General features: G+C 37.7%; 1 protein-coding gene across 1 annotated transcript in view; it reads right to left on the reverse strand.

The window, feature by feature from the left end:
* Positions 1-23,751, reverse strand: part of LOC122216044 (T-cell-specific guanine nucleotide triphosphate-binding protein 2-like) — a 99,412-nt gene extending 75,661 nt beyond the window's left edge. Inside the window, 1 exon segment of the mRNA XM_042932254.1 lies at positions 23,578-23,751. Coding sequence (XP_042788188.1) covers positions 23,578-23,588 — 11 coding nt within the window. The 5' untranslated portion in view covers positions 23,589-23,751.
* Positions 23,752-27,433: the final 3,682 nt, after the last annotated feature.

Genomic DNA, 27,433 nt, shown 5'->3' on the forward strand with positions numbered 1-27,433 from the left:
TCTAATAAAGGGTTAGTGTCCAAAATATATAAAGAACTTCTAAAACTCAACTCCCAAAAACAAATAATCCAATTAAAAATAGGTAGAGGATATGAATAGATATTTCTCCAAAGAAGACATACAGATGGCCAACAGACCCATTAAAAGATTCTCAACATCACTTATCATCTGGGAAATGCAAATCAAAATTATAATGAAATATCACCTCACACCTGTCAGAATGGCTAAAATCAACACAAGAAACAACAGGTGTTGGTGAGGATGTGGAGAAAAGGGAACCCTTCTGCCCTGTTGGTGGAAATGCTAACTGGTGCAGCCACTCTGGAGAACAGTGGAGAAGTTAAAAATTGAGCTACCTTATGATCCAGCAAAATTGTACTACTAAGTATTAAGCCAAAGAATACGAAAATACTAAATCGAAGGAATACATGCACCCTGATGTTTATAGCAGCATTATCTACAATAGCTGAATTATGGAATAAACCCAAATGTCTACTGATTGATGAATAGATAAAAAAAGATTTCGTGTATATATACAATGGAATATTACTGAGTCATAAAAAGAATGAAATCTTACTATTTGTAATAACATAGATGGAGCTAAGGAGTATTATGTTAAGTGAAATAAGTCAGAGAAAGACAAATATCATATGATTTCACTATGTGGAATTTAAGAAACAACACAAATTATCATGGGAGGATAAAAAGAGAAGCAAACCAAAAAACAGATTCTTAACTATAGAGAACAAACTAATGGTTTCCAGAGGGAAGGTGGGTGTGGGTATGGGTTGGGTAGGTGATGGGGATTAAGGATTGTATGTGTTGTGGTAAGCACAGGCATTTTATATAAGTGTTAAATAACTAAATTACTCACCTGAAACTAATATTACACTGTATGTTAACTACCTGTAATTTAAATAAAAACTTAAAAAAAAATAACAAAGCTGGACTTATCATAATTCCTGATATCAAACTATTCTACAAAGCCATAGTAATAAAACAATATGGTACTGATACCATAAGACACATAGATGAGTGGAACAGAATAGAGAGACAAGAAATAAATACCAGCATATCTACAATTAATATTCAACAAGAAAGCCAAGAACCTAATGGGAAAAGCATACTCTCTTCAACAGCTAGTGCTGTGAAAACTGGAGAAATATGTGCAGAACAATGAAACTGGAACTTCTCACACCACTCACAAAAATTAACTCAAAATGGATCAAAGACTTAAACATAAGAGTTAACACTGTAACACTCCTAGACAAAAATATAGGAAAGAAGCTCACTTATATTAGTTTGGGTAATTTTTTTGGGGACATGGTACCATAATGGTACCCAAACAACAAAAGCAAAAGTCAATAAATGGGACTACATCAAACTCAAAAGCTTCTGCATAGCAAGAGAAACAATTGAAAAATGAAACAGCCTACCAAATGGGAGAAAAATTTTGCAAACCATATATTAGATAAAGGCTAATATCCAATATATATAAAGAACATAACTGTATAAAAAATAAACAATATGATTCAAAAATGGGCAGAACTGAATAGACATTTTCTAAAAAAGATATCAAAATGCTCAATAGGCACATGAAAAGATGCTCAACACCACTAATCACCAATGCAAATCAAAACCCCAGTAAGATATCACTTCACTCCTGTTAAAATGTCTATCATCACAAAGACAAGAAACAAAAGACACTGGCCATGATGTGGTGAAAGGCAACACTTATACAATGTTGATGGGAATGTAATTGGTTCAACTCCTAATGTTCCTCAAAAAAATTAAAAAATAGATCTAACATATGACCCAGCAATTCCACTTTGGGTATATACCCAAAGGAAATGAAAACAGAATTTAAATGAGATATCTGCACACCCATGTTTATCACGTGTTTATTCACATTAGCCAAGATATGGAAACAATGCAAATGCCTATCAATGGATAACCAGATTAAAAAGATGTGGTATATATACACAATGGAATATTATTCAGTCATGAGAAAAAGGATATCCCATCATTTGTGACAACATGGGTGGACCTTGAGCATCTATGCTAAACAAGATAAGTCAGACAAAGAGAAGTAGTGTATGATATCACTTATATGTGGAATCTAGAAAAATAAAATGTATAAAAAAAGAAAAAAGAAAAAAGCAGAGTAAAATGGTGGTTACCAGGAAATGGGAGGTGGGGGCATAACACTGATGGTATTTAAGGTCACAAATTTATAAAAAGTAGTAAATAATTCATAGAGATCTAATGGATAGTATAAGCATTATAGACATAATATTGTTATATAATAACATAATGTGATAAATATTGCTTCAATGGCAATCATATTAAATATATAAATATATCAAAGTAAAACACTGTACACCTTAAATTTATAAAAAGTAACATGTCAAATTTTCAAATAAAATATATTAAGGAAAAAAATACTAGGATCATGATTGTCAGGTCATGTAATAAGCCTATGTTTACCTTCATAGGAAACTGTCAAACTGTCTTCCAAAGTGATTGTACCATTCTGCATTTCCCACCTTCTGGGTGTAATGAATGAAAGTCCCTATTATTCTGCACCCTCACCAACATTTGATACTGTCATTTTTTTGGATTTCAGCCATTCTAATAGGTAGATAGTGGTGTCTCATTGTTGTTTTAATTTGAATTTTCCAAAATAACAAATGATATTGAGCATATTCTTATACTCTTACTTGCCATTCATAGATCTACTTTGGTAGTAAATGTTCAGATCTCTTGCCCATTTTTAGATTAGATTTTATTATTGTTAAGACTTCAGTTATTTGTATGTAAGTAATGAATCACTGACTTCTACTCCTGAAACCAATATGGCAGTGTATGTTAATCAACTAAAATTTAAATTAAAACAAGACTTCCGTTATTTTAGTATTCCAGAAGTCCTTTATTAAATACATTTGTTAAATTTTTCTCCTAGTCTGTGGCTTATCTTTTATTCTTTTAGCTGTACTTTTTAAGGTTTAATTTTTTACAGCTGTTTAACTTTTTATTTAACAACAATCTTAGAGAAAGTTTGCAGAGATAGTGAAGAGTTCATGTATGCCTTTCATTCAGTTTCCTCTAATGTTAAAATTTGTACAACCATAGTAAAATTATCAAAACCAGGACATTAATATTGGTGCACTACTACTGCCACAAATCTGATTCAAATTTCACCAGTTTTTCTTCCTAATGTTCTTTTTCTGTTTCAGGACCCAATCCAGTATTCCAGAATGAATTTAATTATTATGGCTTCTTTATCCCCTCTAGTCTATGACAGTTCCTAAGTATTTTCTTGTCTTTCATGACCTTGAAGCTTTTGATGAGTATTGGTTGATTGGCTATTTGTGGAGTGCCTCTTAATTATAGTTTATCAGTTGTTTTCTCCTGAGGTTATGCATTTTTAAATTTTTTTTTAGTTTATATATTTATTTTGAGATAGAGTTGCACACCACCAGGGGAGGGGCAGAGAGAGAGGGAGAGAGAGAACCCCAAGCAGGCTCCACACTGTCAACACAGACCCCTACTCGGGTGTCGATCTCATGGCCTGAGCCAAAATCAAGGGTCCAACACTTAATCGACTGAGCCACCCAGACACCCTGAGATTATGGATTTTTTTAAAGAGTACCACAGAAGTGATGTATTCTCAGCACCTCATATCTGGGGGTACATGATATGTCCCTTTTGGGTGATGTCCTTCACTTGGCTATGGTGGCCTCTGCTGGGTTTCTTCACTGTAAACTTAGCTTCTCCTTTGTAATTATGGGATATCTTTGATAATATGAAAATACCTGTTTCTCCTAAAACTTTTGCTCACTGGTTTCATCATTCATCACCAGATCTTGCCTGAAACAATTAATCTTGTGGCCTTTGTCTAGTGATGATTTTGTAGGCCTTTCATTTCTTCAACATGTATCATTTAAATTTGCCTGTAAGGAAAACTTCTGCTCTCTCCCATTTATTTATTCAATTTTTTATATCAACATGGACTCAGTGATGTTTATTTTACTCTGTGAGTTATAATACCATACTATCATTTCTTATCTTGTTACTCAGATTGTTTCATAGGTAATTAGGAGCCATTAATCTTTAGTTTCAGTTTCTTTGAAAATTACCATCCTTTTTCAAGTACTTATTTTCTGGCACCACAGGATTTTTTTTTTTTTAATTTTTTTAACGTTTATTTATTTTTGAGACAGAGAGAGACACAGCATGAACGGGGGAGGGGCAGAGAGAGAGAGGGAGACACAGAATCGGAAGCAAGCTCCAGGCTCTGAGCCATCAGCCCAGAGCCCGACGCAGGGCTCGAACTCGCGAACCGGGAGATCGTGACCTGAGCTGAAGTCGGACGCTTAACCGACTGAGCCACTCAGGCGCCCCACCACAGGATATTTAAGATCATTTTGTACATTCCCTGCCCCAGCCCTGGAATCAACCACTTCTCCAACAAACCCCATTTTCTTTTACTGGGTAATGCAACATAGAAACCAAGATCTGGTCAGTAGATGTGCTCACTGCTGTTGGAGTTGGTCTTAGGCCCTCTCAGCAGACAGAGCTAGAAAATGTATATCTATGAATCCATGCACACATACACACCTCTATTTATTCAACCCTAGAATACACCTGAAGTAATTATAGTATTTCCAAACCATACTCCTGTGAGAAGTACAGCATTTGTATACAGTTCTTTTTGTCTTTAGCCTTATATTGTGCAGTCAAAATAATAACTATTTTCTAAATTTACTTAGGTGTGTGTGTTGTTGTTTTTTATTCCAGATCCCCTTCAGTGTGGTTATGGTGCACATTTGTAATAGACTTTCTCAGAGGTTAGAGGGATCTTCACTTCATACATGTGAAACCTTATCTCCTGGTTTTCTGAAGTAGTTCTGGATAAACTTAATTTTCTCTTATTAATTTATATAATATTGGGATATTTAAAGAATATTTTTATTTCATGGATGTTTTATATCTTGGACATTAAGATTTAACCTTCGGGCCTTCACCAGCCTCCCTCTTCTGCCCCTCAGTTGTTCTCAGTCTGACTTTGCTCACCACTGAGGTTGGGTGGCTGTAGGTGGGGTGGAGTGAGAGAGATCACACACTGGCATTTGGTGACTTTTTTTCCCTTTAAGATTTAATTTTCATAAGGTGCAATTATTATTTTTTCTTCCATGGATTGTGCTTTTTTTTTTTTTTACTGTACCTAAAAACTCATATCTAAAGTCAAGGTCATGAAAATTTTCTTACATTTTCTTCTAGCAGTTTTATAATTTTATGTAAATATAATTGTGTTTGTCATTGTATATAATTAAGCCTGATTCATTTTGAGTTACTTTTATGCAAAGTGTGAGGTACATATTGTTCATTTTTTAAGTACAGGTGTCCAGGTATTCTAGCACAATTTGTGAACAGATAAAACTATCTGTCTTCTACTGAATTGTCTTTATGAAACATCAGTGGTGCAAGTTTCTGTTCTACCAATCTATGTGCCCATTCTTTAACCAATACCCCCACCATTTTTATTATTGTACCTTATTAAGTCTTAAAATTTGGAAATGTGAGTTCTCTGACTGTACTTTTTCAGAACTGTTTTGGCTATTCTAGTGCCTTTGCCTTTCTATACTTTCCAAATAAATTCTAAAGTCATTTTCTCAATTTCTACCAAAAAAAATTCAAATTTCTGTGAATTGCATTGAAACTATAGAACAATTTGCAGAAAAGTATAATCTTAACTAATGATCCATGAACAAAATATGTTAATCTATTTATTTAGGTCTTTAATTGTCATAGACTCTGGGTCTAAAGTTCTCTCTTGTCTAGCAAGAGAGTGGGACACAGGATGAAAAGCCAAGAGATGGCTAATGTCTGAGAAAAGACAAGAGCCCCAAATAAGGGTCCTTGCCCCATTTTTGTTAGGATCAGAAGGCTTACAAACATGGTGATGGACGTGAACAAAGAGACAATGAATCTGTGAACATTAACTGAGGATGTGAGGAAAAGGGGGTCGTGAAGATATTAGGGGTTAGTGGTTTGGGTTAATAAAAAACAAAATCCTGGTGCCAGGCAGCCAGTAGAAGGTTGTTTACAGCGGACATGAGGCACCACCTCTGTTTATCTTAGCTAGTCTAGGGGATGAGACAGGTAGGACATGTGACCTCAGACTTAACAAGGCACCTTTCTTTTGTTAATCATCTCCACTCTGGGCAACTTCACCCTGCAGCGCAGAATGGCAGTCTGTAGCCCAATTTACCTGTTTACCTATCTTGGTCCTTCCTTCCTATGAAATCAGCTTTCTGCTATAGTACTAAATTGGGAGTGCTTCCGCCCTGAATACTTAATCTTGTTTATTTCATATACTTATGTTCTATATTGGGGCCTTTGCCCCTCCCTATTTTGGGCGACTTTGCCCCTCCCTACTTTATTCTGGGGGCTCCAGCCCCCCTTTACTCTATTCTGGGGCTTAAGCCCCCCTTCTCTATCCTTATTCGCCTAATCTTGTTTACCCAAACTTGGGTGTGAGCATCCTATGGCTTTGTACTTCTTTATGCCTTGTTAACCCATTGGTGTAAATCCCAAGGGATTCCTAAACTTATTCCCCACATTTAATTTCTCTATATTTTTTTAGCATATAAACCTTTTCTATCTTTTATCATTTATCCCTAAGTATTTCATATTTTTGGTACTCTTGTAAATGGTTTTGATTTTTTGTTTTTAATTTCTTATTGTTTGTTGCTATTTTATAGAAATACAATTGACTTTATATATCATTCTTTATTCTCCCCAAACTCAGTTTCAATAGCTATTTTGTGGAACCCACTAGATTTTCTACATAGATAATCATGTTTCCTGTGAACATAGTTTATTTCTTCCTTTCCAATATGGATTTTTTTTTTTTTTGCCTAATTACACTAATTTGAATTTCCAGAAGAATGTTGGAGAGAAGTGGTGAAAGTGGACATCCATGTATTGTCCCTAATCTTAGGGGTAAGGTATTTAGTCTTTTACCATTACATATGATATTGTTGAAATTTTTTCGCAGATGACCTTTATCAGATTAAAGAAGTTCCCTTCTATTTGTGGTTTGCTGAGACTTTTTATTGTGATTGGATGTTGGATAATGACAAGTGATTTTTCTGCATCTGAAATAATTTTTAAAAGATTAATGTGAATTATATTGATTGAATTTTAATCTTTTAAGCAAATTTTTAATGTCTATTTTTGAGAGAGAGAGAGGGAGAGAGATGGAGTGCGAGTGGGGGGAGGGGCAGAGAGAGAGGGAGACACAGAATCTGAAGCAGGCTCCAGGCTCTGAGCTGCCAGCACAGATCACAACCTGGGGGCTTAAGCTCACAAACTATGAGATCATGACCTGAGACGAAGTTGGAGGCTTAACCAACTAAACCACCCAGGCACCCTGATTGATTTTTAATCCTGCCAACCCTTAATCAATGTGGGACAAGCCCCACATTGTCATGATGAGTTATGTTTCTAATATATTGTTGGATTTGATTTGCTAAAATTGTGTTTAGAATTTTCCGTCTATGTTAACGAGAGATATTGGTCTGAGTTTTCTTCTAAAGTCTGTCTAATTTACAAAGATAATGCCAGCCTCATGAGATGAGTTACAAAGTACTCTTTTCCCTTAATTTTTTTTTTTTTGAAAAGTTGGAACATAACTGGTGGTGTTATTTCTTCCCGAGATGTTTAATAAGATTCACTAATGAACCCATCTGTGCCTGGAGTTTACTGTGTGGGATTTTAATTTCTTATGGCTATTCAGGCTATCTATTCCTTCTTGAGCAAGCTTCAGTAGTGTTTTTGTTTTTTGTTTTTTTGTTTAATTGTGGTTAAAAAAAAACACATAACATAAAATTCGCCATATTACCTACTGTTACATGAACAGTTCTAGACAGTTAAGTATGTTCATAAGTATGCATAATAATGCAACAGATCCCTAGAATTTTTTCATATCACAAAACTAAAACTCTATGCCAATTGAACAAAAACTCCCCCATTTCCTCCTCCCACTATACCCTGGAAATCATCCTGTTTCTATTAGTTTGACTACTTTAGCTACTTCATATAAGTGAAATCACACAGTATTTGTCTTTTTGTAACTGGTTTCTTTCATTTAGCATAATGTTACCAAGGTTCATCCACAAGGCAGAATGTGACAGGATTTCCTTCCTTGTTGAGACTTTATACAAGGTATACATACATGCATTGTATGTATATACCACATTTTCTTTATCCATTCATCCAAAGATGGCTATTTGGTTAGCTTCCACCTCTTAGCTAATTGTAAGGCTGCAATAAACATGTAATGCAAATTTCTCTTCAAGATCCTGATTTCAATTCTTTTGGATATATACACAGCAGTGGGATTGCTGGATCACACAGTAATTCATTTCTAACTTTTTTGAGGACCTATCATAATATTTCCCATAGCAGCTGCACCATTTTATATCCTACCAACAATGCACAACAGTTCAAATTTTCCACATCCTAACAACAGTTGTTTTTTTCTTTTTCTTTTCTTTTCATACAATGAGTGTGAGACAATAGCTCATTGTAGGTTTGATTTATATTTCTCTAATTATTACTAATGTTAAGCACCTTTTCACATCCTTGTTGGTCACTTGTATATCTTCTTTGATGATATATCTATTCGAATCCTTTGCCCATTTTTTAAATGGTTATTTGGTTTGTTGTTGAGTTGTAGTTCTTTATACATCCTGAATATTAACTCCTTCTCAGATATACGCTTTGCAAATATTTTCTCCCATTCCCTATGTTACCTTTTCACTCTTGATTATTTCCTTTAATGTGCAGAATTTTTAAAATTTGATGTAGTCCCATTTGTCTAGTTTTTGCTTTTGTCACCTATGGTTTTGGTGTCATATCCAAGAAATCATTGTGAAATTCAATGTCATGAAGCTAATCCCCTACATATACTTCTAAGACTTTTCTAGTGGTCTTAGGTTTAAGTCCTTAATCCATTTTGACTTAATGTTTGTATATGATGTGACCTAAGGACTAATTTTCATTATTTTGCCGGTGGTTGTCCAGTTTTCCCAACATCATCTGTTGAAGACAGTAGCCTTTCCCCATTGGGTGGTGTTGGTACCCTTGTCAAAAATCATTTGACCATATTCGCAGGTTTTAATTTTAGGCTTTCTATTCTAATCCATTGGTCTAATGGATAATTATTTATTATTTATGTTTTTTATTTTTATTATTATTATTTATACTAATACCACACTCTCTTGATTACTATAGCTTTGGAATATGCTTTGAAATCTTGAAATATGAAGACTCCCAAATTGGTCTTTCTTTTTCAAGATTGTTTTGGCTATTCAGAGGCCCTTGAGATTCCATATGAAATTCAGGAGAGATTTCTCTAGTTCTACAAAAAATGCCTTTGGGAATTTGATAGGGATTGCTATGAATCTGTAGATCACTTTGGGAGAATGGACATCCTAACAATAGCAAGTCTCCCAGTGAACAACAAATACTTTTCCCTTTATTTGTGTTTCTTTATTTAAGAATATATTTTTCCAGAAAAACAAAGCAGTTTTATTAATCATCTGACACATTTACATAGTACTTTTTATCCTACATTTTTTAGCATAAAACAACACAATTTTGTTTCTTTTTTAAAATTTATTTAAATTTTAGTTAGATAACACACAGTGCAATATTGGTGTCAGTGATCCATCACTTACGTACAACACCCAGTGTTCATCATAATTGCCCTCCTTAATACCCATCACCCATCTATCCCATCTCCCACCAGCCTCTCTCTGTCAACCGAAGTTTGTTTTCTATTATTGAGTCTTTTGTAATTTGTTTCCCTCTCTTCTCTTTTCCCGCTGATGCTTATATATTCACCTGTTTTGTATCTTAAATTCCACTTAGGTGTGAAATCATGGTATTTGTCTTTGACTGACTTAATTCACAAGGCATAATACATTCTAGCTCCATTCACATTGTTGCAAATGCCAAGATTTCATTCTTTTTGATGGCTGAGTTATATATATATATATATATATATATATATATATATATATATACCAGTTTGTCTCTATCCAGTCATCAGTTGATGCACATTTAGGCTCCCTCCCTCCATACTTTGGCTACTGTTGATAGTGCTGCCATAAACATTCGGGAGCATGTACCCCTTCAAATATATTTTTGTATCCCTTGAGTAAACACCTAATAGTGCAATTGCTGGATGGTAGCATAGTTCTATTTTTTTAGTTTCTTGAGGAACCTCCATACTGTTCTTCAGAGTGGCTGCACCAGTTTTCATTCCCACCAACAGTACAAGAGGGTTTGCCTTTCTCCACATCCTTACCAACTCCTATTGTTTCTTGTGTGTCAATTTTAACCGTTGTGGCAGGTGTGAGGTGGTATCTCATCATGGTTTTGATTTGTACCTCCCTGATAAAGAGTGATATTGACCATCTTTTCATGTGTCTGTTAACCATCTGGATGTCTTCTGTGGAAAAGTGTCTATTCATGTCTTCTGCCCATTTCTTAACTGTGATGTTTGTTTTCAGGATGTTGAGTTTGATAAGTTATTTATACATTTTGGACACTAACCTTTATCAAATATGTTATTTTTAAATATATTCTCCCCATTCCTTAGGCTGCCTTTTAGATTTGTTGATTGTTTCCTTTGCTATGCAGAGGATTTTTATCTTGATGAAGTCCCAATAGCTCATGTTTGCTTTTGTTTCCCTTGCGTTAAGCAATGTGTCTAGTAAGAAGTTGTTCCAGTAGAGGCTAAACTCTGGGATTGTGATGCCTCCCGTGTTGGTTTTCTTCCTCAATATTACTTTGGCTATTCGGGGTCTTTTGTGGTTCCATAAAAATTTAGGATTGTTTGTTCTAGCTTTGAGAAGAATGCTGGTGCAATTTTGATTGGGATTGCATTGAATGTGTAGATTGCTTTGGGTAGTATTGACATTTTGACAATATTTATTCTTCCAATCCATGAGCATGGACTGTTTTCCCATTTCATTGTGTCTTCTTCAATTTCCTTCATAAGCTTTCTATACTTTTCAGCATACAGATCTTTTACAACTTTGGTTAAGTTTATTCCTAGGTATTTTATGGTTCTTGGTACAATTATGAATGGCATCCATTTCTTTATTTCACTTTCTGCTGCTTCATTATCAGTGTATACATGCAACCAATTTCTGTACATTGATTTTGTACCCTGCGACTTTGCTGAATTCATGTGTCAGTTCTAGCAGACTATTGGTGGAGTCTATCGGGTTTTCCGTGTATAATATCATGTCATCTGCAAAAAGTGAAAGCTCGACTTCATCTTTGCCAATTTTGATGCCTTTGATTTCCTTTTGTTGTCTGATTGCTGATGCTAGCACTTCCAACACTATGTTAAACAACAGAGGTAAGAGTGGACATCCCTGTTGTGTTCCTGATCTCAAGGGGAAAGCTCTCAGTTTTTCCCCATTGAGGATGATATTAGCTATGGGCTTTTCATAAATGGCTTTTATGATGTTAAAGTATGTTCCTTCTATCCTGACTTTCTTGAGGGTTTTTATTAAGAAACGATGCTGTAGTTTGTCAAATGCTTTTTCTGCATCAATTGACAGGATCATATGGTTCCTATCTTTTCTTTTATTAATGTGATGTATCACAATGATTTATTTGTGAATATTTAACCAGCCCTGAGCCCAGGAGTGAATCCCTCTTGATCATGGTGAATAATTTTTTTAATATGGAACCACAAAAGATCCCAAATAACCAAAGTAATATTGAAGAAGAAAACCAAAGCGGGAGGTATCACAATCCCAGACTTCATCCTCACTACAAAGCTGCAATCATCAAGACAGTATGGTATTGGCACAAAAACATACACATAGACCAATGGAATAGAGACCACAGAATTGGACCCACAAATGTATGGGCAACTAATCTTTGACAAAGCAAGAAAGAATATCAATGGAAAACAGACAGTCTCTTTAACAAATGGTGCTGGGACAACTGGACAACAACATGCAGAAGAATGAAACTAGACCACTTTCTTACATCATACACAAAAATAAACTCAAAATGGATAAAGGACCGGAATGTGAGACAGGAAAAAATCAAAATCCTAGAGGAGAAAGCAAGCAACAACCTCTTTGACCTCAGCCACAGCAATTTCTTACTCAACACATTTCCAAAGGCAAGGGAATTAAAAGCAAAAGTGAACTATTGGAACCTCATCAACATAAAAAAAAATCCTCTGCAATGCAAAGGAAACAATCAATAAAACTAAAAGGCAACCGACGGAATGGGAAAATATATTTGCACATGGCATATTGGATACAGGGCTAGTATCCAAAACCTATAAAGTACTCACCAAACTCCACACCCAAAAAACAAATAATCCAGTGAAGAATGGGCAGAAGATGTGAATAGACACTTTTCTAAAGAAGACATCCAGATGGCCAACAGACACTTGAAAAGATGCTCAACATCACTCCTCATCAGTGAAATACAAATCAAAACCACACTGAGATACCACCTCACACCAGTCAGAGTGGCTAAAATGAACACGTAAGGAGACTATAGATGCTGGCAAGGATGTAGAGAAACAGGAACCCTCTTGCACTGTTGGTGGGAATGCAAGCTGGTGCAGCCACTCTGGAAAACAGCATGGAGGTTCCTCAAAAAGTTAAAAGTAGAGCTACCGTATGACCCAGAAATAGCAATGCTAGGAATTTACCCAAGGGATACAGGAGTGCTGATGCATAGGGGCACATGTACCCCAATGTTTATAGCAGCACTTTCAACAATAGCCAAATTATGAAAAGAGCCTAAATGTCCATCAACTGATGAATGGATAAAGAAGATGTGATTTATATATACAATAGAATACTACTTGGCCATGAGAAAAAATGAAATCTGGCCATTTGCAGCAACATGGATGGAACTGGAGGCTATTAAGCTAAGTGAAATAAGTCAGTGAAAGACAGATACCATATGTTTTCATTCATATGTGGATCTTGAGAAATTTAACAGAAGACCATGGGGGAGGGGAAGGGGGAAAAATTATACAGAGGGAGAAAGGCAAACCATAAGAGACTCTTAAATACTGAAAACAAACTGAGGGTTGATAGGGGTGGGAGACAGAGAAAAGTAGGTGATTGGCATTGAGGCAGGTACTTGTTGAGATGAGCACTGGGTGTTGTATGGAAACCAATTTGTCAATAAATTATATTTAAAAAAAAAAAAAGTTGTTCCAGCCGAAGTCAAAGAGGTTGTTCTCTGTGTTCTACTCTAGAATTTTCATGATTTCCTGTCTCACATTTAAGCCTTGCATCCATTTTGGATTTATTTTTGTGTATGGTCTAAGAAAGTGGTCCACTTTCATTCTTCTGCATGACGTCGTGAAATTTTTCCATCACCATTTGTTGAAGACACTGTCTTTTTATCATTGGCTATTCTTCCCACTTTGTTGAAGATGTGGGTCCATTTCTGGTTTTTTATCCTTTTGCAGTGACCTGTGTGTCTGTTTTTGTGCCAGAATCAAATTCTTTTGATGACTACAGATTTGTAATATAGCTTGAAATCTTGAATCATGAAGCATCAAATTTTGTTTATCTTTTTCAAGATTGCTTTAGCTATTATGGTCTTTTTCATTTGATACAAAGTTTAGGATTGTTTGTTCTACCTATGCAAAGAATGCTGCAGCTATTTTGATTGGGATTTCATTAAATGTGTAGATTACTTTGAGTAGTATAGATGTTTTAACAATCTTTGTTCTTCCAATCCATGAGAATGGAATACATTTCCAATTCTTTGTGTCCTTTTCAATTTCTTTCATAAGTGTTCTATAGTTTTCAGAATACAGGTATGTTATCTCTTTCATTAGGTTTATTCCTAGGTATCTTAATGGTTTTGGTGCAATTATAAATGGGACTGATCCCTTGATTACTTTTTCTGCTGCTTTGGTATGGGTGTATAGAAATGCAAACAGATTTCTACACATTGATTTTATATCCTGTGATTTTGCTGAATTCATGTATTAGTTCTAGCAATTTTTTGGTGGAGACTTTTGGGTTTTCTACATAGAATATCATGTCATCTACAAATATTGAATGTTTGACTTCTTCCTTGCTGATTTGTATGCCCTTTATATCTTTTTGTTGTCTGAGTGCTGCGGCTAAGACTTCTAGTACTATGTTGAATGGTAAGAGTGGGGTATCCCTGTCTTACTCCTAACCATAGAGGAAAGGCTCTCAGTTTTTCCCCATTGAGGATGATATTAGCTTAGGATCTTTCAAATATGGCCTTTATGATGTTGAGGTACGTTCCATCTATCCCTACTTTGTCGAGGGTTTTTATCGAGAATGGATGCTGTATTTTGTTAAATGTTTTTTCTGTATCTATTGACAGTATCATATGGTTCTTATTCTTTATTAATGTGGTGTATCACATTGATTTGTGAATATTAAGCCAGCCCTGCACCCCACGAATAAATCCCACTTAATCATGGTGAATAATTATTTCAGTGTAATGTTGAATTTGATTTGCTAGTGTCTTGTTGAGAATTTTTGCATCCAGGTTCATCAGGGATATTGGACTGTAATTTTCCTTTTTAGTGGGGTTTTTGTCTGGTTTTGGATTTAAGGTAATACTGGCCTCAAAGAATGAGTTTGGAAGTTTCCTTCCATTCCCATTTTTTTTGGGAAACAATTTGAGAAGAATAGTTATTAACTCTTCTTTAAATGTCTAGTAGAATACCCCAGAGAGCCATCTGACCCAGGACTCTTGTTTGTTGTGAGATTTTTGATTATTGATTCAATTGCTTTGCTGGTTATGGGCCTGTTAATATTTTCTGTTGCTTCCTGTTTCAGTTTTGGTTGTTTCTAAGTTTCTAGAAATTTTTCCATTTCTTCCAGGTTGCCCAGTTTGTTGGCATATAATTTTCATAGTACTCTCTTATAATTGTTTGTATTTCTGTCGTGTTGGTTGTGATCTCCTCCCTTTCATTTGTTATTTTATCTATTTGGGTCCTTTCTCTTTTCTTTTTGATAAGTCTAGCTAGGGGGTTATCAATTTTATTTTAATTTTTTTTCAAAGAATCAGCTCTTAGTTTTATTGATCTGTTCTACTGTGGGTGTTTTTTTGTTTTGTTTTGTTTTGCTTCTATTTCATTTCTTTCTGCTCTGATATTTATTATTTCCCTTCTTCTGCTGGGCTTAGGCTTTATTTTCTTGTCCTTTTGTAGCTCTTTTCGATGTAAGGTTGGAATATGTATTTGGGGCCTTTCTTGCCTCTTGAGATAGGCCTGAATTGCAATATACTTTTCTCTTAGATCTGCCTTTGCAGCATCCCACAGAGTTTGGACTGCCGTGTTTTCATTTTTATTTGCTTCCATGTGTTTTGTTGTTGTTGTTGTTGTTGTTGTTGTTTATTTAATTCTCTAGCTAACCCATTCATTCTTTAGTAGGATGCTCTTTAACCATGTATTTAAGGGCTTTCCAAGTTTTTTCTTATGGTTAACATCAAGTTTCATAGCATTGTGAACTGAAAATATGCATGGTATGATTTCCACATTTTTATACTTTTTGAGGGCTGATTTGTGACCCGGTATGTGATCTATTCTGGAGAATGTTCCATATGCACTCAAGAAGAATGTGTATTCTGCTGCTTTAGGATGAAACAGTCCATCTAGTCCACTGTGACTTTCAAAGCCATTGTTTCCTTGTTGATTTTCTGCTTAGACAATCTGTCTATTGCTGTAAGTGGGGTGTTAAAGTCCCCTACTATTATTGTATTATTATCAATGAGGTTTTTTAGTTTGTTACTAATTGTTTCATATATTTGGGTGTTTCAAATGGGGGGGGCATATATTTACAATTGTTAGATCCTCTTGATGGATAGACCCCTTAATTATGATATAATGCCCTTCTTCATCTCCTGTTAGTCTTTGTTTTACTTTATTAGTAGTATTTTTAGAGGGAGTGAGCACACTCAGGGGAGAGAGGCAGAGGGAAAGAGAGAGAATCCTAAGCAGGCTCCATGCTCAGTGCAGAATTTGAGGCTTGATCCCAGGACCCCAGAATCATGACCTGAGCCGAAACCAAGAGTGGGACACTTACCTGACTGAGCCCCCCAGAGTCCTCTACAGTCTTTGTTGTAAAAATCCAGTTTGTCTGAGGTGTGCCTGGTTGGCTCAATCAGGTAAGTGTCTGACTCTTGATCTCGGCTCAGGTCATGGTCTCATGTTTGTGAATTTGAACCCTATGTTAGGCTCTGCACAGTGAGGAGACTGCTTGGGATTCTCTTTCTCCCTCTGTCTCTGCCCCTCTCCTGCTTGCTGTCTCTCTCTCTCTCCCTCAAAATAAATAAACTTAAAAAAATAAAAATTTAGTTTGTCTGATATAAGTATGGTTACCCTAGCTTTCTTTTGATGTCCATTAGCGTGATAGATGGTTCTCCACTTCCTCACTTTAAATCTGTAGGCGTCTCTAGATCTAAAATGAGTCTCTTGTAGGCAGCATATAGACAGATCTTGGTTTTCTTATCCATTCTGATATCCTATTTCTTTTTTGTTTTGTTTTGTTTTAATATATATTTATTTTTGAGAGACAGAGAGAGCATTAGCATGAGAGGAGAAGAGAGAGAGGAAGACACAGATTCCAAAGCAGGCTCCCAGCTCTGAACTGTCAACACAGAGCCAGATGCAGGGCCCAAACCCACAAACCATAGATCATGACCTGAGCCAAAGTTGGATGCTTAACCAACTGAGCCACCCAGGCATCCCTGATACCCTATTTCTTTTGATTGGAACACTTAGTCTATTTACATTAAGAGAGACTATTGAAAGATGAATTTAGTGCCATTGTGTTATCCACAGAGTTGTTCTTTCTGGTCTATTCTAGACTTTGTTGATGTTCTCTGGTCTATTCTAGTCTTTGGTCCTTTTATTCTCTTCTCCACTCAAAGAATACCACTTAACATTTCTTTCAGGGCTGGTTTAGTGGCCACAAACCCCTTTAGTTTTTGTTTGTGAATCTCTTTCTCTCTCCTTCTATTCTGAATGACAGCCTTGCCGGATAAAGAATTCTTGGCTGTATATTTTTCCCATTCAGCACACTGAATACTTCCCACAACTCCCTTCTGGCCTGCCAAGTTTCTGCGGACATACCTTATGTGTCTACCTTGTAGGTTAAGCACCTTTTGTCCCTAGCTGCTTTCAGAATTCTCTATCTTTGTATTTTGCAAGTTTCACTATGACATGTCATGATATTGACCTATTTTTGTTGATTTTGAGGGGAGTTCTCTGTGCATCTTGAACTTGAATGCCTGTTTCCTTCCCCAGATTAGGGAAGTTCTCAGCTATAATTTGTTCAATTAAATTTTCTGTCCCTTTTTCCCACTCTTCTTCTGGGATTCCTATGATACAGATATTGTTTTGTTTTATAGAATCACTAAGTTCCCTAAGTCTCTCTTCATGATCTAATAGTTTTCTTTCCCTCTTCTATTCAGCTTTATTATTTTCCATAATTTTATCTTCTATATCACCTATTCTCACCTCTGCTTCTTCAGTTCTCATTATGACTGTATTAAGTTGGCTCTGAATCTCAGCTATAGCATTTTTTTATTTCAGCCTGACTAGTTTTTAGGTCTCTGATCTCTACAGCAAGGGTTTATATGGTGCCTTCTATGCTTTTTTTCAAGCCCAACTAGTAGTGTTATGACTGTTGCTCTAAATTCTAGTTCATATATATTGCTTATATCTGTTTTGAGCAAGTCTCTGACTGTGATTTCTTCTTGACCTTTCTTTTGGGAAGAATTCCTCAATCTTGTCATTTGGGTGAAGTTTCTATCTTTTGCATGCTTTGAAAGCTTGTTATGTTTCCTGCATCTGAGATAATGCTATATTAAGAAAGGGTCATACACTGTCCAGGACCTGGGACTCCAGGACGTGTTCTGCTATATGCTGTGTGCACAGTGCTTTTGTGTTTTGGCTGTTCTTTCCCACTGGTCAGTCCTCTGAAGAGCTCCTCCTTGCTTGTAGTGGGCAATGTTTGGACCTTTAACTAGGTGTGCTTTTATTTATTTATTTATTTATTTATTTATTTATTTATTGTTAAAATAAGCCTGGGGAAAAAAAGAGGGAAAAAAAACCTGATTCAAGAGAGAGAGAGAGAAGGAAAAAGAACAACAACAAAAAAAAAGGAATCAAAAAACTTTAAGCCTGATTCCAAAGAAAAAGGGGGGGGGGGGTGGGGAGAAAGAAAAAGGAAAAAAAAAAGTCTGATCAAAAAGAAAAAAATAGAGAGAAAAAAAGAAATGAAAAAGCAGATAACTAACAAAAAACTATAAGCCTGATTCTAAAGGAAACAAAAGAAGAGGGGAGAAGGGGAACACGTAAGCCTAGTCCTATTTCCACCAGAACTTCAGGTAATGCTTTGAAGCACTCTATTTTCAGTACACTTGGTGCATGCAGGGTGCGGCCTGTACTGGTCTTCTGGATGAAAGGCCTTCTACACTGGCTCAGAGTCAGTCCTGCCCCCATAAATAAGTAGTTGCAGACATAGGGGGGCTGGATTCAATGTAAGTGGATCCTGCCTTCACTCATGGCTGCTATGTTGCTCTCTGAAGTCCCATTGTGTTGGTGTTGAGGGGGAAATTGGAGACACCCCACTCTTTTGTTCCAGGACAGGGGACTTCACAACCTCCCCCCGCCCCCCGCCCCCTTCATAAATCCCTCACAGAATAGCAATGGCAGGCAGCATCCACTGCACCACAGCTCACCTGAGTCTTTCTTTGGCGAGAGGCTGGGATTCAAAACACAAAATTGTAAAGGACCAAGCGCCATGCAGACCTGCTCCCCTTGTCAAGAGTAGAGCCACTCTGCACCTTTCTGATGTCCTTTATCCCAGAAAAACATTTCCATACCTTTGCCTTGCTCAGAATCCATGGTGTATCACTGCTAATAGCAGCAGCAACCAGGTTATCTGCCCTCTGTGGGCACCTCTGTCTCCTGCTTATGAAAGGCCTTTTGCTGGTGCCTAAAGGGTCTTTTGTCCTTGAAGATGCAATATATTCTCTTCCAAAAGTACTCCAGGAAGGGGAATGTTCTCCCCCAGTGTTCTCAGGAGATAACTACACTGTACTATGCACTCTGGGGCCTGCTCCCTCCTCTCCAGGAGCTCCTGCCACAGCTCCATATCAGAGAAAATCATGCCCTTCCAAATCCTCAGAGTTTGAGCTCTACACGCTCTTTGCAAAAAACAAACAAACAAAACAAAAAACAAAAAACCTGCAATGCTCAGTACCTCTCACTCCATATTCCGTGGTCCCAAGAGGTTTTCCGCTTATGCAAAGTTAACACTGCACTCTCTGCACCTTTCTCTCTTTCTCTCCCTTTTGCTTCTCTACAGAAAGGGCTCCCTCTCCTCTCCCAATTCACTTCCACACACCTCACACCTGCCACACTGTCTCCTTCTAACCATGGAGACCCTTCTGCCAGTGTGCAGATGGGTTTCCTGGGTGTTCCAAGTGATCTGACCTAAACACAGCTGTGTTTGAGGGATGAGGAAAGCCCAGAGTTCCCCTACTTCACCATCTTATATCCTTTGTTTCAGAATGTTTTATATTTTCAGAGTACAGATTGTTCACCAGCTTGGCTTATTCCAAAGTATTTTATTCTTTTGGTACTATTGTAAAGGTTTTTTTAATTTACTTTCTGGATTTTTTTAGACCCAGAGTCTATGACAGATGGTGACCCTGACGTGACAGAGGAAAGGGGACTATGGGCTGAAATGGGCAAGGAGCCCATGTGGCCAGATGGTGCCACAGAAGGACTGCAGGACACTGGGGAATGGTTAAGGAGCTCCAAGAAAAAAATGCACTGGGTACAGTCTCTACCTGACAAGGTAAGGGATAAAGTGAAACTATATTAGGATTCGCTGCTGCAGAACTTTTGAGAGATCTATCATGGGAAACTCCCTAGCCTCTGAACAAAAGTGCTATGTTCAAATTCTTCAGTCCCTAGGAGACAGCAGGGACTAGTCTAAATTATAAGGCTCTCCTTAGATTATTGGCTGACCAACAAAATTGTCCTTGGTTCCCTTAAAGTGTGAGAATGAGTAGGAAAAACAGTAAAGGCCAGGCATTCTAAAGGGGCTAACGTCCCCCCTAAAGTAATCCTCACCCGGTCCATCATCTGCACCACCCTTCCCTGCTTGAGCTCAGACTGTGTATATGAAGACCTAGAGTTATTTAAAAAGGAGGAAAAACCTCTTTCCCCCTATAGTCAGACTGAACTGACTGGACTAGAGCCTCTGGCTCCTTTACAGCCAGAAGATACTCCACCTCCCCCAGAAGGGTGGGACGATATGGAGCCTCTGAAAACCTCACCGACCAGCTCTGATAAAGTCCTCACCCCACTGCAAAAGTACATTTAAAAAGCCCACAAGGCTGGTAAATTCCAGCTGTTTCCCATTGTCAGGCAAAATGGGCAGTGTGGCCGTGAAGGGCTGGTCTTTCCAATTGCAAAAGAATTGCAAAAATCAGTTCACCTGTATGTCCATCACAGCCCTTTTACAATCGGTATTTTAGAAAATATTTGTGGCACTCATTCCATGTATGCCTGGGACTGGGGCTCTCTTATGAGCATCATTCGGACCCCACCCCAGTATGCTATCTGTGCTCAAGAGTTTAATAATGCTTGCATGACTCATGCTTTGCAGAACTTTGTCACTGCTATTCAGGTGTCTTTTAAACAACTGTCTGACAAGGGGCAGTATCCCCAAACAAGGCAGTGAGCCCAACTTCCAATCACTGTCAAGTAAAACAATGCACTGAAATAGTGCAGTGGATTTTACACAGGCCATCCCTAATATAGGGGATTCTAACACTCTCTCTCTTACTGTTTTTCTCTATACACTCTTATTACTCTAACTATATGTGAGGGCTTCTCCCTCATTCATTCCCTGGATTAATAACCATGATAAGCCGACTGTCTCTGGCTAGTCTACCTCAGGATAGAGATTTTAAGGAATATTCCCAAGCAGCTTCTGAAACTCCGTTTGTTTCAGGGAACTTCCCTGTCTTCTCTGGCCCAACATGGACTGCCTAATTCCACTAGTGGAAAACACAACACAACACAACAAAACAAAACAAATAATACAAAACAAAACAAGAATCAGTATCTGCTCATCTATCTGAGGTGATAGGCTTTAGGACTACGTGAACTCTTTTCTCTGCCCTCGGTGCCTCAGTCTGCCTTCTGGCCTCTAGGCAGCACCTCACCTTTTCTGCCTTCCCTTCCCCTTCCTCCTGTTTCTGCACTGCCTGGGGTGTGGCCTGCAAATCTGGCTCTTCAATGCCTCAGACAACATGCTGCTCCTTGCTCCCCACTCAGTCAAAAGGCAAAAAACACCCCCTTAAACTTTAAATTTCCTCACTGGTTCCATGGGGGAAAAAGTAAACTTTCAAGGGGGCACAGATAAAATATTATTAAGACAGGCGTGTCTTTTAAATTATAGAACTTTATTCTACTAAGGTTGACTACAGGTCAAATAAGCTCACTTTATCTCTGTTCCAATTTGTTAGCAAACGGATGACTTAATGGTTACCTTTGCCTCATAGTTTTCATGGATAATTGTTAAGACAGATTTCAGGGTCTTTGGTAACCTAAAACTTTAACGTTTTGCTTAAATGGTAAATTGAATTAAGTTCTTTGGACATTTAGGCCTCTTTCAAATCTAATGGAATGCTGAAGCATTGCTTACTAAATAGGTTTATGCTTCTGACTTCTTATAATAAATAAATGAATAAATAAATAAACTGAGAATATTTAAATCCATGCTTTATGCTTAATGGATTCATAAGTCTACCACCTAAAAATATTTTTTTTAATTTTTTAAAAAATTTTTTAACGTTTATTTATTTTTGAGAGACAGAGAGAACTAACAGGGGAGAGACAGAGAGAGACGGAGTCACAAAATCTGAAGCAGGCTCCAGGCTCTAACCTGTCAGCACAGAGCCTGACATGGGGCTTGAACCCAAGAACCATGAGATCATGACCTGAGCTGAAGTCAGTTGCTTAACTGACTGAGCCACACAGGTGCCCCCAATTTTTTTTTAAGGTTTATTTATTTTTGAGAGAGAGAGACAGAATGTGATCAGGAAGGGGCAGAGAGAGAGGGAGACACAGAATCCATAGCAGGCTCTAGGCTCCAAGTTGTCAGCACAGAGCCTGATGTGGTGCTTGAACTCATGAACTGTGAGATCATGATGAGCTGAAGTCTGACCCTTAACTGACTGAGCCACCCAGGTGTCCCCCCAAAATTTTTCTCATGTAACAGATAATTCACAATTGGTCACTACTTAGGTTTTCACTGGAGACTAAAGTTTCTAAGAGTTAAAATTCTGCTAAGTGTAGTTAAAACTGGGGCAAAAAAAAACACAAAAGCAACTCTGTTATGTGGAAAAGTAGGAGATACAAAAGAAAGATATAAGAAATGGAAATATATTTTTGTTAAAGGCAAAATAAAGTAATTTTGTCTTAAATGAAACTGGCTATTTTGAGAAAAATGGGTTGGGACAAAATCTAAGTGCAAAGAAAAGTTGTAAAAGGTTCATGAGGGAAAATCTTTAAAAAGGAATTTTATGTGTGGTCAGGATGGACTAAGGTTAAAATAAATGGTTTTTAAAAGTACACAGGGTTAAGATAAAGATTCCTCCTCCTTTGATCCAAAGGCTGGGAAAATGATAACAATACTCTTCATGCCAGCCTCCAAATCCTCCACATTTGCGTGGTTCCTGTTTGGCAAAAGAATGGATGCCATATAAGGGATGGATAATATAAGAAGGGCTTTTACTAAGATACAAGGGAGCCATTTTACTAAACTTATCCCATTGTATGCCATAAATGGGTATCCACGTGACTGAAACATACTTATATGGGTATTACTAAAAAAGACAGGAAAATAGACCTTAACTTTGGCTCTTTAGCCCCCTCCCTCAATGGCCAATGATCAATATGTAAGTTACTGCTGAGCAAAAATAAAATTAGTACATCCTACAACAACCACACACACAAAAAATACATTATTGTTAATGGTGATAAATAAGCAAATAAATAATTTTAACAAAAAGGGTAAAACAACAGGACAACACACCCTTTCAAGTTGTTTTACTTAAGCCTTGGTTAGAATTAACCATTCCTTATAATCCACCAGGCCAAACAGTTGTAAAATGAGCACATGATATGCTCAAAAACATGTTAAAAAACAAAAAGTGGGAGATACCCCTGGTTGTCTGCATTACAACCTCAGCTCCTTCTTGATCTTGCTAGGATTACTCTTAACTTTTTAAATCTCAACACTCAAGGACTAACTGCAGTTGAGTGACATTCTTCAAAATAAGATAAACCCTCTCACCCTATGGTGCCATGCAAAACCCCTGAAGGGGGGTCCTAATGGACTGGGCCCACTAAACTTCTCATCTAGGGTCAAAGATATGCTTCTGTTCTTTCAGATTCTGGACTTCTCTTGTTTGGTGAAGCCTTACCATGGCATCATGGAGACCTCCAGGATATCTTCCAATGAACCAACACTTCCAGAGAATGACTCTGAGTGAGCAGCCACTGGCCCCCTTTTTTCAAGATGGAAGAAGCCTCTTCATGGACTCCTCATCCTGAAGCCACTCCACAAATGCAAGTCCTTGCCCCTGATATAACATGGGGAATCCTTAAATGCATGTCTAACCAAGACGACATCCTCTTACAACACAACGATATTGCATATACCCCTAATTCACATATGATAGCCATGATTTCTGTCATTAACAAAAATTCAATATGTGTAAGCCTGATTCTACTCCTTTCCCCTCATTTGTCCAGGCCAAGCTCAATATTCATATTGGGTTCATCTCCTTAACCCACCTATACTTGATAGCTTAACACTCCTAGCCTGAGATATTCCTATTAGCAATAATGACAAAGTTCATGGAAGGAGCCAATCTTAACCCGCCCTTCCAAACTGAACAAGAGCATTGACTTTATATGCCAAGACCTCAATGGTGGCTTACTTCAGCACCTCCTATGTGTGTTACTAAACTCAACAACTTTTCTGCTTGCGTCAAACTAAAAATCAGCTGGCTTTCGCATGTACAGCCCAAAACTTCTACAAGGCCAGAAAAATTTCCCTTTTTCTCAGCCATAAGCTTTGATATACCTCAAAAAAAAACAAGCATATCTCATACTCCTAATGTTATAGCTTGCTCTAGTCTCAAATATTCAGACCACCCCTGGAATAATACTCCTTGGACAACCTGTTATGGAGAGACTGAGCATAATCTTCACTGGGGTAATTGGACTATTATTGACAGGGGTCCTAGAGGACATCTTGAAACAAAATATTCAATAAGACCATATCCTTTGGCCAGCCTAGTAGGGAGGATAATTCTTGGAAAAACGGAGCCTTGTCCGGCCCTATAATTTCTGCACATAGGGGAAATTAAAAGGACCTTGGCTTGAAAAAAAAAAAAAAAAAGCCTTGGTTTGTTAATCTTTAGAAGCTAGGTCTTCCCTTCTTTATTTGTACTATTAGCCACAGCGAAATTTATGTAAAACAACATGCTAACCTAATTTGGGCCTCCCTGTACAATAACCGATTTACACGGACCACTATTTGTGTCCTTTCTCTCTACGTTCTCTTTGCTACCTCCACCTTACAGAGCCAACAACTAGAAAATAATTTAACATCTCTACCTCCCAAGGCTGGTTTATGTCCTGCATAAGTAATGATAACAAAAAATTAAAAATAGACCTACCCTATGACCCAGCAATAGCACTGCTAGCAATTTACCCAAGGGATACAGAAGTGCTGATGCATAGGGGCACTTGTACCCCAATGTTTATAGCAGCACTCTCAACAATAGCCAAATTATGGAAAGAGCCTAAATGTCCATCAACTGACGAATGGATAAAGAAATTGTGGTTTCTGCTAGGAATTTATCCAAGGGATACAGGAGTACTGATGCATAGGGGCACTTGTACCCCAATGTTTATAGCAGCACTCTCAACAATAGCCAAATTATGGAAAGAGCCTAAATGTCCATCAACTGATGAATGAATAAAGAAATTGTGGTTTATATACACAATGGAATACTATGTGGCAATGAGAAAAAATGAAATATGGCCTTTTGTAGCAACGTGGATGGAACTGGAGAGTGTGATGCTAAGTGAAATAAGCCATACAGAGAAAGACAGATACCATATGGTTTCACTCTTATGTGGATCCTGAGAAACGTAACAGAAACCCATGGGGGAGGGGGAAGGAAAAAAAAAAAAAAGAGGTTAGAGTGGGAGAGAGCCAAAGCATAAGAGACTGTTAAAAACTGAGAACAAACTGAGGGTTGATGGGGAGTGGGAGGGAGGGCAGGGTGGGTGATGGGTATTGAGGAGGGCACCTTTTGGGATGAGCACTGGGTGTTGTATGGAAACCAATTTGACAGTAAATTTCATATATTAAAAAAATTAATTAATTAAAGAAAGAAAGAAAGAAAGAAAGAAAGAAAGAAAGAAAGAAAGAAAGAAATTGTGGTTTATATACACAATGGAATACTACGTGGCATTGAGAAAGAATGAAATATGGCCCTTTGTAGCAATGTGGATGGAACTGGAGAGTGTTAAGTGAAATAAGTCATACAGAGAAAGACAGATACCATATGTTTTCACTCTTATGTGGATCCTGAGAAACTTAACAGAAGACCATGGGGGAGGGGAAGGGGAAAAAAAAAAGAGGTTAGAGAGGGAGAGAGCCAAAGCATAAGAGACTATTAAAGACTGAGAACAAACTGAGGGTTGATAGGGGGTGGGAGGGAGGGGAAGGGTGGGTGATGGGTATTGAGGAGGGCACCTTTTGGGATGAGCACTGGGTGTTGTATGGAAACCAATTTGACAATAAATTTCATTTAAAAAAATTTTTAAAAATAAGTAATGATAACATCACCCAATTAAAACTTACTGCATCTCAACCTGGGTTCCTGTTAATAGCACTGTACCATATATACATCCATCAGGACTAGGTGCACTTTCCAAGCTTATTCAACCCTGGCACTCTGCTGTAAGGAAAAAAAAATTTTTTTGGCCTGTTAATCATGGGCATCCTCACAGCAGTAGGTATTATCACCTCTGCCACTGTAACTGCAGTCAATCTGCATCATACTATCCAAACGTTCCATGTCCTTAATAAATTTATAGTCAACACTACCAAAGAATTTATAAGCCAAACTCCCATTGATAAACAAGCTTTGGCCCACCTCAAAGCTCTTGAGGCTGCAATGGAATTTATTTGGAAAAGACAAGAGTACTTGTTCCTCCACTCTAAACTGCCCTGTGATTCTACCAGCATATCTGCATGACTGGCATTCCTTCTAATCACTCCCAAGCTTTGGATGCTGTCCAGACACACCTTCGCAGTGTCCTGTCTTCCTATCTCTCTGACAATATAGAAGATTTAGATATGACTTTGCGCTAACAGCTACAATACGCAGAGGATCAGCTTAAAAATGAATGGGCTGATTCCTGGGAAACGTGGCGCGACCTAAATCCTTTCTCACTTACGGCTAGCACCCATCTCAAATTCTGGATAACTTTGGGAAGCAGAATGCTTTTACTGTGTCTCTTTTTATGTCTTTGCAGAATCACCCTCCAAGCCATCCAAATGCAAAAGAAGGACCAGGAGCTCATCGTGACAGTCCTCAAACACGAAAAAAAGAAGAAAGAAAGAAAGAAAGAAAGAAAGAAAGAAAGAAAGAAAGAAAGAAAGAAAGAAAGAAAGAAAGAAAGAAAGAAAGAAAGAAAGAAAGAAAGAAAGAGAAAAACAAAAAGGGGGAACTGTGGGGAATAAGCTTACAAATTCCCTGGGCTTACATCAATGGGTTAGCAAGGCATAAAGAATTGAAAGCCATAGGATGCTCACACCCGAGTTTGGGTAATCAAGACAAGGCAACCAAGAATAGGGAGGTGAAAGGCACCCCAGAACAGAAAGGGGGTGCACAGCCCCCAGAATAGAGAGGGAGGGGCAAAGGCCCAAAAATAGGACGGTGCAAAGGCACCAATATAGAACACAGGTATATGAAATAAGCAAGATTAGATATTCAGGATGGAAGCACCCCCCAATTTAGTACTATAGCAGAAAGCTGCTTTCACAGGAAGGACCAAGAGAGGTAAACAGGTAAATTGGGCTATGGACCGCTGCACTGCAGGTGAAGCAGCCCAGAGCAGAAATGATTAATGAAAGAGAGCCTTGTTAACTCTGAGGCTATTTCCCCTACCTGTCTCATCCCCTAGACTAGCTAAGATGAACAGAGGTAGTGCCTTATGTCGCTGTAAACAACCTTCCACCAGACTGCCCGGCAT

This window comes from Panthera leo, chromosome A1 (assembly GCF_018350215.1).
Source record: "Panthera leo isolate Ple1 chromosome A1, P.leo_Ple1_pat1.1, whole genome shotgun sequence".
Classification (NCBI taxonomy): Eukaryota; Metazoa; Chordata; class Mammalia; order Carnivora; family Felidae; genus Panthera; species Panthera leo.